This window comes from Ahaetulla prasina, chromosome 5, assembly GCF_028640845.1.
Source record: "Ahaetulla prasina isolate Xishuangbanna chromosome 5, ASM2864084v1, whole genome shotgun sequence".
NCBI classification, from domain to species: domain Eukaryota; kingdom Metazoa; phylum Chordata; class Lepidosauria; order Squamata; family Colubridae; genus Ahaetulla; species Ahaetulla prasina.
Window position 1 is genome coordinate 136,096,025 of NC_080543.1, and position 17,089 is coordinate 136,113,113.

At 45.9% G+C, this 17,089-nt stretch overlaps 1 protein-coding gene across 5 annotated transcripts in view; it reads right to left on the reverse strand.

Annotated features, from left to right (window-relative positions):
* Nucleotides 1-17,089, reverse strand: part of VWA8 (von Willebrand factor A domain containing 8) — a 137,245-nt gene that overhangs the window by 103,391 nt on the left and 16,765 nt on the right. For all 5 annotated transcript variants that reach the window (XM_058184493.1, XM_058184495.1, XM_058184494.1 and 2 more), the window contains exons 6-14: nt 16,543-16,707; nt 15,301-15,350; nt 12,214-12,322; nt 11,060-11,164; nt 8,035-8,175; nt 5,677-5,811; nt 5,468-5,545; nt 4,521-4,681; nt 3,187-3,300 (exon numbers count right to left, since the gene is read on the reverse strand). In XM_058184493.1, the coding sequence (XP_058040476.1) occupies nt 3,187-3,300; nt 4,521-4,681; nt 5,468-5,545; nt 5,677-5,811; nt 8,035-8,175; nt 11,060-11,164; nt 12,214-12,322; nt 15,301-15,350; nt 16,543-16,707 (1,058 nt within the window). The remainder of the gene's footprint in view (nt 1-3,186; nt 3,301-4,520; nt 4,682-5,467; nt 5,546-5,676; nt 5,812-8,034; nt 8,176-11,059; nt 11,165-12,213; nt 12,323-15,300; nt 15,351-16,542; nt 16,708-17,089) is intronic.

Below are 17,089 nucleotides of genomic sequence, written 5' to 3' on the forward strand. Positions count from 1 at the left end.
TATTTTTAGCCGAATGTCTCAAGCCTCTGGGAAGCTCATCCTTTACTGATAAACAGAGAAAGATCTGAAAGGAACATGTGGAATGGGGACAAATGACGAGGCAGCTGTCAACATGGAGAAGGGCAGCCACGACGTGTCATTTTATTTTATTAAAAAAAAAAAATCTTTGAGATCACACAGTTTAATGTAAACATTGATCCATTCTTCTCAGGTCCTCCCATTGGTCTAACCCAGGGGTCTGCAAACTTGGCTCTTTTAAGACTTGTGGACTTCAACTCCCAGAGTTCCTCTGCCAGCAAAGCTGAGTTGAAGTCCACAAGTCTTAACAGAGCCAAGTTTGCAGACCCCTGGTCTAGCAATACAAGTAGTCCTCGATTTACGACCACAATTGAGCCCAAACCTTAGGTTGTTAAGGGAGACATCAGCTAGGTCTCATTTTACGACCGTTCTAGCCACAGCTGGTAAGCGAAGCATTGCAGTTCTTAAGTTGGTAACAAGGCCGTTAAGTGAATCGGGCTTCCCCATTGATTTTGCTCATTGGATGGTCGCAAAAGGGGATCACGTGACCCCGGGATATTGCGACCGTCATAAATACAAGTCGGTTGACAAGCATCTGAATTTTGATCACTTGACCGATGCGGGAACGGTCGTAAGTGTGAAAAGTTCTCCTAAGTCGCTTTGTTCGGTGCCGTTGTAACCTTGGACGGTCACTAAACGAACTGCTGTAATTCGAGTATATGATATCCAATTTATTTTTCCCTGCTTTTTTTTCGTACTTTTCACTTGTTAGTCCTCTGTTTCCATTTTTAAAAAAAGTTTCTACCTCTTGAAAATAATAACCTGACCATCGTTTTTACACAACCCGACCTCCTTATCCTTTTCTAATTCGTCATTCTTCTCAGCCGACTTAATTCTTTTCGTGGGCCGAGTTTAGGGAAACCGAGGGGACGTAAAACATTCTGACTCCAAGTTTGTCCTTGTTTTTATCTTAAACTAGCTGGACGGCCGTGCTTCGCTACGAAACGATGTGCTCCGGCTTGATAAATTGACACTTGCAGCCTGAAACTTAAATGTAGAATGTGTAACTGCGTAGCATTAGTATGGGTTAATATAATGCAACTGGCAGTTGGAACAGAGTGGGAGCAGAATGTCCCAGCCCGCAGCATCCATCGGTATTCATCTGGCTAGCATCCTGTTGTGACCGAGGCCCAAGTAGTGATTACCAAACACAATTCAGTCCTCAACAAACTTATTAAAACAGCTAAGAATTAATCCGTTCTCAGCTTAGTCCAAAACAAATTCTTCATCAACAGTCCTGCGGCCTTATCACCAACCTTTGTTGTCTTTGGCAACCTGCCAAAGGCTTTTCTTGGCAAAAACCCCACAAAGTTCAAGAGACGCTGACTAGAAGCAATGGAATCAATGTTGCTTTTCTATAAAGAACCCAAGAGTGATCGCAGCTCTTTTAAGCCTTAAGGGAGGGGCCAATCATCTTCTGGCCTTACTCCCGAGTCGTCCTTTTTGCTTGAGCTGCTCTTGCCTTCTGGCAGCTCTTCTCATGCGTGGACTAGGAACAGGCTCCTCCTGTTCCCCTGCCTCTCTACTGTCCGCCTCTGGAGGCTCCGGAATCCGCGCATCGCTCCCAGCTGGCCCTGTCTCCATCTCTGACGCAGAGCCCTCGTCCGGGCCTTCCCATGACTCCAGGACTGGCCCATTGTCTTCCCCAGCCTCCTCACTGTCCGACTCCACTGCCAGCTCCACAGGCTGCTGGCAGACCACAACACATCCTGTCAGTCTGTGAGAGAGTTGAGGGGTGTTTGGAGACTCAAAGAGTATTTGCTGTGTGAGCAAGGAGACAGGAAGGAGGCTGGGCGTGCTTTAGCTCAACTGTTCTCTAGTAAAGCTGCTTGCTGCTGTGAAAGTAAAACTGAAGGTGAAACTCCTCTCCTCTGCTTGTGTTTTGCATTTGGAACAGATTTCTTTTCAGGTTGGGAGGGGGAGTAGAACTCCTTAGCATCAGAGTGTGTTAATCATAATATAGGAAACACTAATGCTCTGATGGTCATTTCGAAAAATCTTTTCTTAGTGAGCACCTAGAAACCAAGAGGAAGATACGTGGCCAATTTTAAGTTTGTAGGCTTTACGGTCTGGAGATTTCGTGATTAATGCGCGAGTGGTTTTAGCTTTTATATATATCTAGATTCTCCTAGAGCAGGGGTCTGCAAACTTGGCTCTTTTAAGACTTGTGGACTTCAACTCCCAGAGTCCCTCAGCCAAAGCAAAGCTGGCTGAGGGACTCTGGGAGTTGAAGTCCACAAGTCTTAAAAGAGCCAAGTTTGCAGACCCCTGCTCTAGGTTAAGCTGGTTTGTTTAAGAATAATTTTTCCCACCATCTGTAACCATGGGAGTGGCTTTCTTTAGAGTACAGGCAATTCTCAACTTACAACCGTTCGTTTAGTGATGATTTGAAGTTACGACGGCATTGGAAAAATGGGATTGACGACCAATTTTTCACCATTACGACCATCCCCGTGCTCAGGCGATCAAAATTCAGAGGCTTGGCAACCAACTCGTATTTATGACGGTCGCAGTGTCCCGGGATCACACATGTTCCCTTTTTGCGACCTCCTGACAAGCAACCTGGGCCGGTTTAGCTCAGGCTGGTAAGGCCTGTTATTAAGAACACAAAGCCTGCAATTACTGCAGGTTCGAGCCCGGCCCAAGGTTGACTCAGCCTTCCATCCTTTATAAGGTAGGTAAAATGAGGACCCAGATTGTTGGGGGGGCAATAAGTTGACTTTGTAAAAATATACAAATAGAATGAGACTATTGCCTTATACACTGTAAGCCGCCCTGAGTCTTCGGAGAAGGGCGGGGTATAAATGTAAACAAAAAAAAAAAACCCTCAATGGGGAAGCCGGATTCGCTTTAACGGCCGTGTTACTAATTTAACAGCTGCAGTGATTCACTTAACGACTGCGGCAAGAAAGGCCGTAAAATGAGGCAAAAACTTTTAACGGCTGTCTCGCTTAGCAACGGGAATTTTGGAGTCAATTGCGGTCGTAAATTTCGTGCGGCTTATAAACATGCAAAGAAAGTCCAGCTGTTCCTAAAAAATATGACGCAAGTCCTTTTTCAAACTGTCCCTGCCTGCTTGAAAATGGAGTTAATTTTAATGCAAATTACCTTTGTTCTAATTCCTCCGCTGAGATCTGAAGTTCTTCCTGTAGCTTCCGGTATCTGTCTTCCCTCAACAATCGGGTACCATCGTAAAGGGTGATCTCTCTGTCGTGAATCAACCTACAACGGATTTTGTGAAGGAAATAAACAAGTAAGTGGGAGGAGAGCTGTGAGGCTCTTGAGCTTGGATGCTTTCTTGCTGACGTTTCATGACCCAGCTAGGGAACATCATCAGTGCTAGAAGGGAGTTCGGTTTACAGAGAGGAGGAGGGGGGGAAGAAGAGGAGGAGGAGGAGGATAATGACTGTGGGCCAGTGGTGAAATCCAAATTTTTTTTCTACCGCTTCTGTGGGTGTGACTTGGTGGGCCTGGCAGGGGAAGGATACTGCAAAATCCCCATTCCCACCCCACTCTGGGGCCAGCCAGAGGTGGTATTTGCCAGTTCTCCGAACTGCTCATAATTTCCGCTACCGGTTCTCTAGAACTTATCAGAACCTGCTGGATTTCACCCCTGCTGTGGGGTCCTGGATACTCTCTCAGCTTGCTTGTTTTCTTGCAGACATTTCATGACCAAACTAGGGAACATCATCAGTGCTAGAAGGGAATTGGGTTTGTGGAGAGGAGGAAAAGGAGGAGAACTGTGTGGTTCTTGAACTTTGCTGCTTTCTTGACATTTCATGACCCAATTAGGGAACATCATCAGTGCTAGAAGGGAGTGGGGTTTGCGGAGAGGAGGAAGAGGAGGAGGAAGAATAGGAGGACTGTGGGATCCTTGGTGCTCTCTGAGTTGCTTGTTTTCTTGCAGACATTTCATGACCCAACTAGGGAACATCATCAGTGCTAGAAGGGAGCATGGTATGCAGGGAGGAGGAGGAGGAGGAGGGCGGGGAGGGAGCAGGAAGAATAGGAGGACTATGGGGTATTTGGTGCTCTCTGAGCTGGGTTGTTTTCTTGCAGACATTTCATGACCCAGCTATTTAACATCATCAGTGCTAGAAGGGAGTGGGGTTTGCAGAGAGGAGGAGGAGGAGGAGGAGAACTGTGTGGTTCTTGAGCTTGGCTGTCTTCTTGCAGACATTTCATGACCCAACTGAGTAATATGATCAGTGCTGATGATGTTACCTAGTTTGTATAATGAACCATCGGCCAGAAAACCACCGAGCTCAGAGGGCCCCAAGGACCCCACGTATTCTGGAGGCGTCTTGCAAATACGGTCCCGCAAGGTCCATTGTTCCCCTTCTCAGACAGAAGTGTGAACGTGGCCATTGAGTGCGCACAGGGCCCGATGCTTCCCTCCCTTCGTTAACATTCCACGAAGCTCCCCACAACCGCTGGGGTACCTCTGGAGGACGGCTAGCGTGCCTGGGTTGACTCGGTGAAGGCCGTCCAGAATGACCAGCTTCCCCTGGAGGGCAGCGGTGACCAGGGGGGAAGGTCTCCAGGAGGTGTCCCCATTGGGCAGCGTGTACCTTTGCTGCAGAAGGTCTCGGGCTGTCATATCCTGTGAATCACAAGAACAGCCCCATGGCAGAAATGTTGAGCTCAACTGCGGTCGTACATCGAGGACTGTCTGTATTGCTGAAACTCCCGTCCTTGATGTAAGCTCCCCGAGACAGACATCTAGATTTTATAATTCCCTTTTCAGACATTTTCCTTATGAAGTGCAGGAGAAAGAAAGAGAGAGAGAGAGAGAGGAGGAGGGGGAGACAGAGAGAAAGACAGAGAGGGAGAAAGAGAGAGAGAGAGAAACAGAAAGAGGGAGGGAAGGAAGGAGGGAGAGAGGAGACAGAAAGAGGGGGAGGGAGGGACGGAGAGAGAGAAAGAAACAGAAACAGAGAGAGAAGGAGGGAGAGAGAGAAAGAGACAGAAGGAAAGAGAAAGAGAAAGGAGAGAGAGGCGGGAAGGATGGAGGGGGAGAGAGAGAGACAGAAAGAGGGAGGGAGGAAGGAGGAGAGAGAGAGACAGAAAGAGGGATGGAGGGAGGAAGGAGGGAGGAAGGAGGAGAGAAGAGAGAGGAAGGAGGAGAGAGAGAGGAGAGAAAGACAGAGAGGAGGAGGAGAGAGAGAAGAGGGAGAGAAACAGAAAGAGGGAGGGAGGGAAGGAGGGAGGGAGAGGGAGAGAGAGAGAGAGAGAGAGAGACAAAGAGGGAAGGAAAAAAGGAGGGAGGGAGAGAAAGAGAGGCGGGGGAAAGGAGAGACAGGGAGGGAGAGAGGGAGAGAGAGAGAGAGACAAACAGACAGGAAAAAGCTTGAGACAGGAAATACAATTCCCCAAGTACAGAATTTACCTGATAGAGCATGATGGGTTCTATGTCGTATCCCAAGAGGGCCGCAAAGGCTTTGGCCACCACCGTTTTGCCACATCCCTGCGAGAGGAGAGGAGAGGAGAGAAGGGAGAGGACAGAGGTTGTGACACAGTCCAGGCGCACAACTACCGGAAGTGGAGAAGCCGCAAGGGGGCTGTGGACCAACGGGCGGTCATGATAAGAGGACTCACTTTCTGTCCAATCAAGCAGATGTCCTTCACCAGGTGGCACTGCATCATCTGGGCTAAGAGCTGCTCGTGGCTGAAGGTTCGGACAAAGCCTTTGGCCCCAGGACGCTGGATGCTGGGCTGAGTCCCAGCAGGGACCTGCAAAGAAAGGTTATTGCAAGAGGGAGGCAGGAGAAGGGAGGAGGCCCACTTGGCGCCCCTTCTGCCGTGGGCTGGATACCTGAGCTGTATGGGATGACCTGCCACTCTTTGCTCCTGAAGCGAGGTTGCTGTGTGTCCCCCCTACCACTTTTGTTGTTGTTGTTCTTCTTCTTCCAATTAACCTAACTGGTTGGGGTAGCTGGGTTTTGACAAAAGAATGGCTGTTCTTTATTTAAGAAATTTAGGAATGGAGAGAAGGAGGCAGATGGATGGAAAGAAGGAAGGGAGGGAGGAGGAGGAGGAGGAGGAGGAAGAGGGAGGAGGAGGAGAGAGAGAAAGAAACAGAAAGAGGGAGGGAAGGAGGAGAGAGAGAGAGAGAGACAGAAGGACAGAGAAAGAGAAAGGAGAGAGGGAAGGATGGAGGAGAGAGAGAGAGAGGAGGAGGAAGGAAGGAGGAGAGAGAGAGAGACAGAAAGAGGGATGGAGGGAGGGAAGGAGGGAGAGAAAGAGAGAGGAAAGGAGGGGGAGAGAGAGGGAGAGAAAGACAGAGAGGGAGGGAGGGAAGGAGGGAGGGCGGGAGAGAAAGAGAGAGAGGGAGAGAAAGAGAGAGAGAGAGAGAGAGAGGGAAGGAGAGACAGGGAGGGAGAGAGAGAGAGACAAACAGACAGGAAAAAGCTTGAGACAGGAAATACAATTCCCCAAGTACAGAATTTACCTGATAGAGCATGATGGGTTCTATGTCGTATCCCAAGAGGGCCGCAAAGGCTTTGGCCACCACCGTTTTGCCACATCCCTGCGAGAGGAGAGGAGAGGAGAGAAGGGAGAGGACAGAGGTTGTGACACAGTCCAGGCGCACAACTACTGGAAGTGGAGAAGCCGCAAGGGGGCTGTGGACCAACGGGCGGTCACGATAAGAGGACTCACTTTCTGTCCAATCAAGCAGATGTCCTTCACCAGGTGGCACTGCATCATCTGGGCTAAGAGCTGCTCGTGGCTGAAGGTTCGGACAAAGCCTTTGGCCCCAGGACGCTGGACGCTGGGCTGAGTCCCAGCAGGGACCTGCAAAGGAAGGTTATTGCAAGAGGGAGGCAGGAGAAGGGAGGAGGCCCACTTGGCGCCCCTTCTGCCGTGGGCTGGATACCTGAGCTGTATGGGATGACCTGCCACTCTTTGCTCCTGAAGCGAGGTTGCTGTGTGTCCCCCCTACCACTTTTGTTGTTGTTGTTCTTCTTCTTCCAATTAACCTAACTGGTTGGGGTAGCTGGGTTTTGACAAAAGAATGGCTGTTCTTTATTTAAGAAATTTAGGAATGGAGAGAAGGAGGCAGATGGATGGAAAGAAGGAAGGGAGGGAGGGAAGGAGGGAGGGGGGTGAAGGAAGGAATGAAGTGAGTGAGTAAGGATGGAAGGGAGAAAGAAAGGAAGGAAGGAAAGAGGGAGGGAGGGAAGAGAGGAGATATAGATGGATGAGAGAGGAGGAGGAGAGAGAAGGAAGGAAGGAAGGAAGGAGGGAGGAGGGAGGAAGGAAGGAAGGAAAGAGGGAGGGAGGGAAGAGAAGAGATATAGATGGATGAGAGGGAGGGAGGGAGAAGGAAGGAAAGAGGGAGGGAGGATATATAGAGGGATGAGAGGGAGGGAGAGGAAAGAAGGAATGAAGAGAAAGGATGGAAGGGAGAAAGAAAGGAAGGAAGGAAAGAGGGAGGGAGGGAAGAGAGGAGATATAGATGGATGAGAGGGAGGGAGGGAGGGAGAAGGAAGGGAGGGAGGAATATAGATGGATGAGAGGGAGGAGATGAAAGAAGGAATGAAGTGAGTGAGGAAGGAAGGAAGGAAGGAAAGAAGGAGGGAGGGAGGAGAAGAGATATAGATGGATGAGAGGGAGGGAGGGAGGGAGAAGGAAGGAAGGAAGGGAAAGAGGGAGGGAAAGAGGGAGGGAGGGAGGATATATAGATGGATGAGAGGGAGGGAGATGAAGGAAGGAATGCAATGAGTAAGGAAGGAAGGAAGGAAACTAAATTCCCTTCTGATTTTGATTGGAACATCTTAGTTCATTATTTATTATATATATATATAGGACAAATATCCCAAATTTTGATTTTGGGGAGATGGCTGTTGTTATGTTTCCTGCCTTTATTCAATTAGAAGAACAGGAAGGAAGAGAGGGAGGGAGGGTAAATGATAAAGCTATCCTTTCTTCACATTAAAACCTTTAAGGAATTACCTGGAATGTCACAGCTTCTCCGCCTATTGAGATGGTCACCTCGGCCTGCAAGCTTTTGTTGTTCTCCTCCTCCTTTTTCTTCTTCACGCTTATCACGTTTGTAGGGACAGAGAATTTCCTGGAATCTTGGAGCTCAAATCGCTACGAGAGAGAGAGAGAGAGAGAGAGAGAGAGAGAGAGAGAGAGAGAGAGAGAGAGAGAGAGAGAGAGAGAGAGAGAGAGAGAGAGAGAGAGAGAGAAAGTTAAGTTAAATAAGATTTTTTTTCTTCCTCCAGAACAGAAGCTCTGTCTTATCGTGCTTGAATTCGCCCCTCCGAAGAAAAGCAAACAAACCACACGGTGTAAAAACTGAGCATGACCAAAGAAGTCCTCAGCTGGGAAAGATGTCTCGTCAGATATACGAGGAATCACTTGGTAAATTTAAAACCGGGCATAAAGTTTTGTCTTTTGAAATCAAAGGTGCGTAGATGGCAGTGCGAGGGTTATAGGAGGCCGTGGAAATTCTTGGCTGCGGCCCCGAGGTAATTTTCTTAAGTAATTTTCATCTTTTATTGCCAAAGGAGATGGGTTTGAAATGCAGGACTTACGCGAGGACTTACAATGAAATTACAAGAGAGTGAAACTTCCTTCTAACGGCTGGGGAGGTCTGTGGCGCAGAACCGCACAGAAAATACGGCGTTGCAGGGAATCAGAAATTTCCATCCTAAATTGGCGTGGTCCTAAAGCGAGGCATCGCATTACCGGACCTCTATTTTACAGCCATTTTTCAGCATGGTCCTTAAGCGAATCCACCTTCCCCTTTCCTCATCAGAAAACAACGGAGAAGGTTTTACATGTGACCGCAGAATGACGCAACCAGGTCATCAATGCAAGCCAGAAGACTGAGTCCCCGAATTGCGATCATCCGACTGCAGAGGGGTTTGGTACTGCAATGGTCATAAGTGCGAGGACAGATCATAAATCACTTTTTCCAAGGCGTACTGTAAATTGGCACCGTTGTTAAGTGAACGGTCATAAGTGGGAGGAACTACACGTACGTCATTTGTACCGCGTAAGAAATCTGACTTGCATATCTGCTGCATCCAAGTCCAATAAAGTGAGGCTTCACTATACACAAGTAGTCCTCGACTTACAACGATTCATTTAGTGACCGTGCAAAGTCACAGTGGTGCTAAAGAATGCGAGTTATGACCTTTTTTCACACTTAACGACCGTTGCAGCATCCCCAAGGCCACGTGGTCCAAATTTAGACACATATTTATGACGGTTGCAGTGTCTTGGGGGTCACGTGATCCGCTTTTGCGACCTTCTGACAAGCAAAGTCAACGCGGAACACCCGATTCGCTTAATAACCGGATTACGATCTGCAGGGATTTGCCTAACAATTGTGATGTCAACAAAGGTCATAAAATGAGATAAAACTCACTTAACAACTGTCCCGCTTAGTGACGGAAATGTGGGGTTCAATTGTTAGTCAAGAACTATCTGCATTTTAATAAAATGAAATTTAGTTTTTAGCTTAGTTGCTCAGGCATTTTAAAGCCAAATCTGACTCTGGCTTTAGAGAACAGACCTATTAACATGTGTATTTTGTTCAATTAATCTATATTAAATGAACACAAAAGTCCTTCGAGAAAATGCTACTGTATAATCATTATACAGCTGAGTCCTCGGCTGACTGTTGGGGGCGAGTCATTGGCCCCGATGGAGAGGGTGCGCAATCTGGGCGTCCTCCTGGATGAACGGCTGTCTTTTGAAGACCATTTGATGGCCGTCTCCAGGAGAGCTTTCCACCAGGTTCGCCTGGTGCGCCAGTTGCGCCCCTTTCTAGACCGGGATGCCTTATGCACGGTCACTCACGCCCTCGTGACGTCTCGCCTGGATTACTGCAATGCTCTCTACATGGGGCTCCCCTTGAGGGGCATCCGGAGGCTTCAGTTAGTCCAGAATGCGGCTGCGCGGGTGATAGAGGGAGCCCCTCGTGGCTCCCGTGTGACACCTATCCTGCGCAGACTGCACTGGCTACCTGTGGCCTTCCGGGTGCGCTTCAAGGTGTTGGTGACAATCTTTAAAGCGCTCCATGGCATAGGGCCGGGCTATTTACGGGACCGCCTACTGCTACCAAATACCTCTCACCGACCGTGCGCTCTCACAGAGAGGGACTCTCAGGGTGCCGTCAGCTAGGCAGTGCCGTCTGGCGACACCCAGGGGAAGGGCCTTCTCTGTGGGGGCTCCCACCCTCTGGAACGAACTCCCTCCAGGACTTCGTCAACTTCCGGACCTCCGAACCTTCCGTCGCGAGCTTAAAACACACTTATTCATCTGCGCGGGACTGGATTAGATTTTAAAGTTATGGGTTTTAAGGGGTTTTTATTGTTTATACTATTTTTAAATTTGGCAATAGAATAAGTTTTTTAATTGTCGTTTTTAATCTGTATTTATATGTATTTTAACTGCCTGTGAACTGCCCTGAGTCCTTAGGGAGGTATATAAATTTGAAAAATAAATAAATAAATAAATAAATTATTCTATTCAAGATGTTCCACAAAATTCTATAAAGCAAAGAAGCTTAGAGGTGCTTCTTTCAAATGCATCATTTTTGCCTCTCTTACCCATAAGGTAAAAACTGTAACGGGCCCAGGAATTAAAACAAACAACAAAAACCGGAATATGCATTTGGTAAAACCACAACAGCACATTTGCAGAATTAAAAGCTCTTAGAATATTTCAATTTTTAGAATGTAAAACTAAGCAAACGTATTTTAGCGTAACCCAGAATAACAGAAGAGTTGGAAGGGACCTTGGAGGTCTTTTAGTCTAACCCCCTGCTCAGGTAGGAAAGCCTATACCACACGTTTCTGTTTCGAATCCATGCACTGCTATAGGGTAATATATTCAAATTTTCAACAAATTAAGAAATTAAGAGATCAAGAAACGGAAGGAAGGGATATTCTCTCTAGGCTGAATTAAGTTTTTCCAGCACCTTTTTCTAATCGGTTGGTATAACAAGTCATTAAATACTTACCTTTAAGGCATCTTCGACAGCTGTCTGTCCTTCCTTTCCCAGCAAAACATTATAGGGATACAGCCAGTTGATGATATATTGCACTGACATCATAGGAAAAGAATTCTAAGTAAGAAAAAATAAATAAAATAAAAATCAGACCGATGTACCTGAGAGGAGAACTAATCCATGTTTGGTTAAATATTTGCGAACTTCCAAGGTTAAATTGGAAAGTTTGTTTGCTGAGATTCCAAGTCTCTGGCAGCTTGGAGGAGAAACATTTCTTGAGATTAGGAAAGATAAAACAGAATAGAGCCTGAAGGGACCTTGGAGGCCTTCTAGTCCAGCCCCCTGCTCAAAGCCTTGAATGGACGTGTGTGTTTGTGTGTCTCTTCTCCTTCCCTTCGTCTTCCTTTTTGCTAGTATTTTTCAAGGCTACATCACACCCAATTGAGATATCTGTGTATCTCAATATAAAAAGACAGAGATCTCAGTTTGTAGAATTACGCCAATGTTGTAAATCTAAGAAAACGATCCATACTCCGAGTGGACATTTGACTTTAATGCATCCACCCACCACCAATAATGCCCTGGGAAATCAAATGTCTACTGAATATTTAGACAAGTTGTCCCAAAGGTGCTTTTTTTTCAAAAGCAACATCAGAGCTGAAGAAGCTTCTTGGATGAGAAGTGAAACGTCTTCAAAGAAAAAAACCAGGAAGTCCAGTTGCTTCTTGAAAAAAGCACCTTTGGGACAACCACAACCTGGATGATGGAGAATCTCTACAGACTTTTAGCTATACAATTTGGGACAAATTGGGAATGGGGTGGGAGTAGGAATGGATTTCGAGGGAGAAAAATTGCAGATTACAGGAACCAGTAGCACTACTCCGGTGACTCTGAGGACACAGATAAACCTCCAAGTGATCTCAATGACCCTCTAAAAGGAGGCAAATGACCAGCTGGCTGCAAGGAGTATAAATCCGTCCATTCCCCACCATCCAGTCAGAGCTGAAGAAACTTCTTGGATGAGAAGCAAAACATCTTCAAAGAAAAAACAAGAAAGTCCAGTTGCTTCTTGAAAAAGCACCTTTGGGACAACCATGACCTGGATGACGGAGAATCTCCACACTTACTTTTGTAAGTTGAGGACTATCTTGTGAGCATAGACCTACCAGAATCTGCACAGCAGGGGACAGGCTGTCTAAAGGGAAATCAGGAAGGCCCAACGAAGACGATTCTTGGGTGCAGAGAGTCATGGCAAAGGACAAGAGCCGCGAGATTCTAGAAATAAAACAATCAGTCATTCACTTTCACCAATTTAACCTGCACGCTTACGATCATTTCAAATGGCCTTTTTAAGTAAGTCCCAAAATTTGGGACTGGTTATTGTCAACTGTCCAGTTGGCAAATCCAGAAAAAGAAACTCCTGGGATGTTACCCGTCCAAGAGTATAAAGCTTTACTGAATAAATCCATGTTGGCACAGAAGAAGCAAAACCAACTCTGTGAGTTTCCGGCGCAAAATCATGCATAGTTCATTTCCCTTTTTCCCAGGGGCTGCCTAGAGTCACATTACGCCCACCAATCGCTTCTGTTCGTTTTGTTTTGGGAACCAGCCGGTCACGCGGTGGCACCTGCTCCGGGTGTCCTTGAGGAGGGGAGCTGTGTCTCACGGGAACCGACAAGGCTGGGACGCCATTCCCACCCACCCTCGCCTTCCAATCCAACCCCAGCACCCTATTCTTCGCCAAGCTGCAAGCGAAGAGGAATACAGCTGAAAAGTTTGAGTCAAGTCTCGCCATACAGTCTACGACGTATGACCATAACTGAGGCCAAAATTTCCATCGTTGAGCGGTAGAGTTAGTGAGAGAGTTGCGCCGGCATTTTACGACCTTGTTTTGCAGCGGTTGTTAAGCAAAACACGGCAGTCATTAAGCGGATCTGGCTTCCCCGCTGGCTTTTGCTTGTCGGAAGGTCGCAAAAGGGGATCGTGTGACCCTCGGGACACCGCAACTGTCATAAATATGAGTCAATACCGCCAAGCGTCTGAATTTTGATCATGTGACCATGAGGGATGCTTCAATACTTCGTGAGTGTGAAAACCGGTCATAAGTAACATTTTTCAGGGCCATTAGAATTCAAACTAAATAAATGGTTCATAAGCTGAAGCACATCGCTGGATTCCGAGTATAACCAGAATGGCATCATCTACCCGTTAAGTCCCTTCCTGCAAATATTTTGTGAAAAACACAGTCCTCGACATACAACAGTTCATTTAGTGACTGTTCAAAGTTACAACAGCAATGAAAAAAAGACAGTTTTTCACACATGACTGTATCAGCATAACCATGATCGAGTGATCAAAATTCAAATGCTTGGCAACTGGCATGTACTTATGACAGTTGCAATGTCCCAGGGTCACGTGATCCCCTTTTGCAAAGTCAATGGGGAAGCCAGATTCACTTAACAACCGGGTTACTGGCTCAACAAGTGCAGTGATTCACTCAACAACTGTGGCAGAGAAGGTCGTAAAACCGGGCGAAACTCACTTTAACAAATGTCTCACATAACAACAGAAATGTTGGGCTCCATTGTGGTCTTAAGTCGAGGATATACTGGCCTCAGAACCTGCCAACTTTGCAGCTTGGCTCAAAATACTGCTGACCGTTCAGATGTACAGCAGTGGCCAAAATTGTGGAAACCCTTTGGGAAAAGTGCATTTTCTAAAACTAGCTAATCACACCACTTTTTTTGGGTGGGTGGAGTAGTACCATGAAATTATATATCAATGGAAAGATCATTTAATCAAAAATGTAATCCAATAACTTTCAGGAAGGATTTGCTATTAGAATAGCAGTCACAGTATAAAGAAGAAAAGTGAAACACGTAGAAAAAATGAGATATACAAAAACGATCATCATAGAAAAAAGAAGATACACAAAAATTATCACTATGTCAGTTAATACTTAGTTAGGTAACCTTTAGCATGAATTACGGCCTTACAACGTCTTCCCATGGAGTGAAGCAAGTCTGTTAGTTCTGCAGCTGTTATCATGTGAAACCAAGATTGAAGGATGGCTTCTATGAAGTGGGTTTTATTGCTGGGTCACTTCTGACTAACAGGTTTCTTTAGTTGGCTCCATAGATTGTCCATTGGGTGAAGGTCTGGGCTATGTGTTAATGTGTTAATGGTTTTTAGTCAGGGTTTTATTATTATTTTAATTAGTTTTAACGTTAGCCAAAATTAATATAACATAACAACAGAGTTGGAAGGGACCTTGGAGGCCTTCTAGTCCAACCCCCTGCCCAGGCAGGAAACCCTACATCATCTCAGTCAGATGGTTATCCAACATTTTCTTAAAAACTTCCAGTGTTGGAGTATTCACAACTTCTGCAGGCAAGTCGTTCCTCTTATTAATTGTTCTAACTGTCAGGAAATTTCTCCTTAGTTCTAGGTTGCTTCTTTCCTTGATCAGTTTCCACCCATTGCTTCTTGTTCTTACCCTCAGGTGCTTTGGAGAACAGAATTGAGATTAATTAATAAATTGAATTAGATTTTTATAGCGTCTTTTAACTTTATTTATTAATATTGTTTTACGCTGGCTGTAAACTGCCCTGAGTCCTTCGGGAGAAGGGCGGTATAGAAATTTAATTAAATAAATAATTAAATAAATAAATATTCCCAGGCCATTCCAGCAGTGGAATAGGATTATCTTGAAACTCCAAAAAAAAAAAAAAAAGTGGTGTTTATTAGCCACCAAACCTCAAAAATACACTTTTCCCAAAAGGTTTCCACAATTTTGGCCACTACTGTACAGAATTTGCCTTAAATCTTATTTTAGCATAATTTAAAAAAACAAGGAAGGAGATCCGTTTTCACACTGGGCTGAGTTGCCAACAAAACTGGGGTTCAAACGTTCTTAATTTTGTATGAAGGAAAACTACTTTCCCTTTTCACCAAAGTGTAGTTTTCCACCGTATCTGAATTGAGGCAACTGTGATTTAATTTACCATGGTTTAACCACATGATTTAGATCAGAATTTTGCTACTTGCAGATACATCACAGTCTCACACCATCAGAATTTCAAGCTCAGGACGATGAAAGATTTCAGGTTTAAGTTTATGACGGAGAATTCTCGTCATCCTATTACAAATATTTAAATTCCTCTACAACTTTTAAGAGGTGTTTCAATGCTAGACCTGGGTTTGAAAAGTCAATTCTAGGAACACTCATGCAGAAATTCGATGTGCCTTTTTACCTCTCCGTTGAAACGTTATGTCCAATAAAATACAGTTGCGATAGGTGGTCCTGAAAGAAAATGGAACACAAATCGTTGTACACATCTTTTTGTGCGAGGCCCGTTCTGTTCCAGGATATTTATTGTTCACATTTTGTTCACATTTTTATACCGCCCTTCTCCGAGGACTCAGGGCGGTGTACAGCATAGATAAAACACAAATACCAAAAAATTTAAAATACAATATATCATTAAAAATCGAATTCTATAAGCTGAATATTTAAAATAAGTGGGTAAAATTATAAAATAAAATAACCCCCTTAAAAACCCCACTAAAAACCCTCAATTAAAATTTATCATTAGGCCAGCCCTGCTTGATGAAAGAAGAAAGTTTTAAGCTCGCGCTTAAAGGTCCGAAGATCAGGGAGAAGGCATAGCCCCACAGGTAGTTCATTCCACAGGGCAGGAGCCCCCACAGAGAACGCTCTTCCCCTGGGGGCCGCCAGCCGACATTGTTTGGCCGACGGCACCCTAAGGAGGCCCTCCCTGTGAGAGCGCACAGGTCGATGGGAGGCTACTGGTGGCAGCAGGCGGTCCCGTAAATATCCCGGTCCCATGCCATGGAGCGCTTTAAAGGTGATGACCAAAACCTTGAATCGCACCCGGAAGACCACCGGCAACCAATGCAGCCTGCGCAGGAGAGGTGTTACATGGGAGCTACGAGATGCTCCCTCTATCCCCCGCGTGGCCATATTTTGTACCAGTTGGAGCCTCCTGGTGCTCTTCAAGGGGAGCCCCATGTAGAGAGCATTGCAGTAATCCAGGTGGGAAGTAACGAGGGCATGAGTGACTGTGCATAGAGAGTCCCGATCCAGGAAGGGGCGCAACTGGCAAATCAGGCGGACCTGATAAAAAGCTCCCCTGGCAACGGCCGTCAAGTGATCTTCTAAAGACAGCCGTACATCCAGGAGAACGCCTAAGTTGCGCAACGATTCCCTGGGGGCCAACGATTCGCCCCCCCACAGTCAGCGATGGAATTAGTGCCATATAATTATCTAGGTTGTAACAGGTTGGATCTGGGATTACTGCTGACTCAAATGCTTTACATACCGTTTTTTATGCCAAAGTGCTGAGTTTTAGAAAATCAAATCGCTTTTAATCTTGAGTATGGTTTTTGTTTTAATTGATGGGTTGGCTGCTGAGGAATTTGTGTGCTAAGCCTCGGCCAACATTTTAAAATTAAAATTTGCCACGTTTCCTTACCTTGAAGGGTAAATAATAAACATCTCGAGCCTGAAACCTAGATCGAAGCGGCGGGTCTAATGGGTTGCCCAAATATCGGGGTACGGGGAGCCCCAGCGCAATCACCCTGAAGTCTTCACTGACTCTAACAATTCTCCAAGCATCCAGGGCTTCTTTATCATGCTCCTAAACACAAGTAATGTCATAAAAATTACTTTCAAACTATTATTACCGGTATAATTCAGCAGTGAACTTCAGAGGTAGACAATCTAGTGAGGACATGTACTGAGGATGTTACCTAGTTGGGTAATGAAACATCTGCAAGAAAACAACTGAGTTCAGAGGGCACCAAGGACCCCATAAGCCTCCTCCTCCTTCTCCTTTCTCCTTCTCCACAAACCCCACACCTTTCTAGTAGTGATGATGTTGCCTAGTTGGGTAATGAAAGGCCTGTAAGAAAACAACTGAACTCAAAAAGCATCAAGGACCCCATAGTAAGCTGCCTCCTCCTCCTCCTTCCTTTCTCCTTCTCTGCAAACCCCATTCCCTTCTAAGCACTGATGATGTT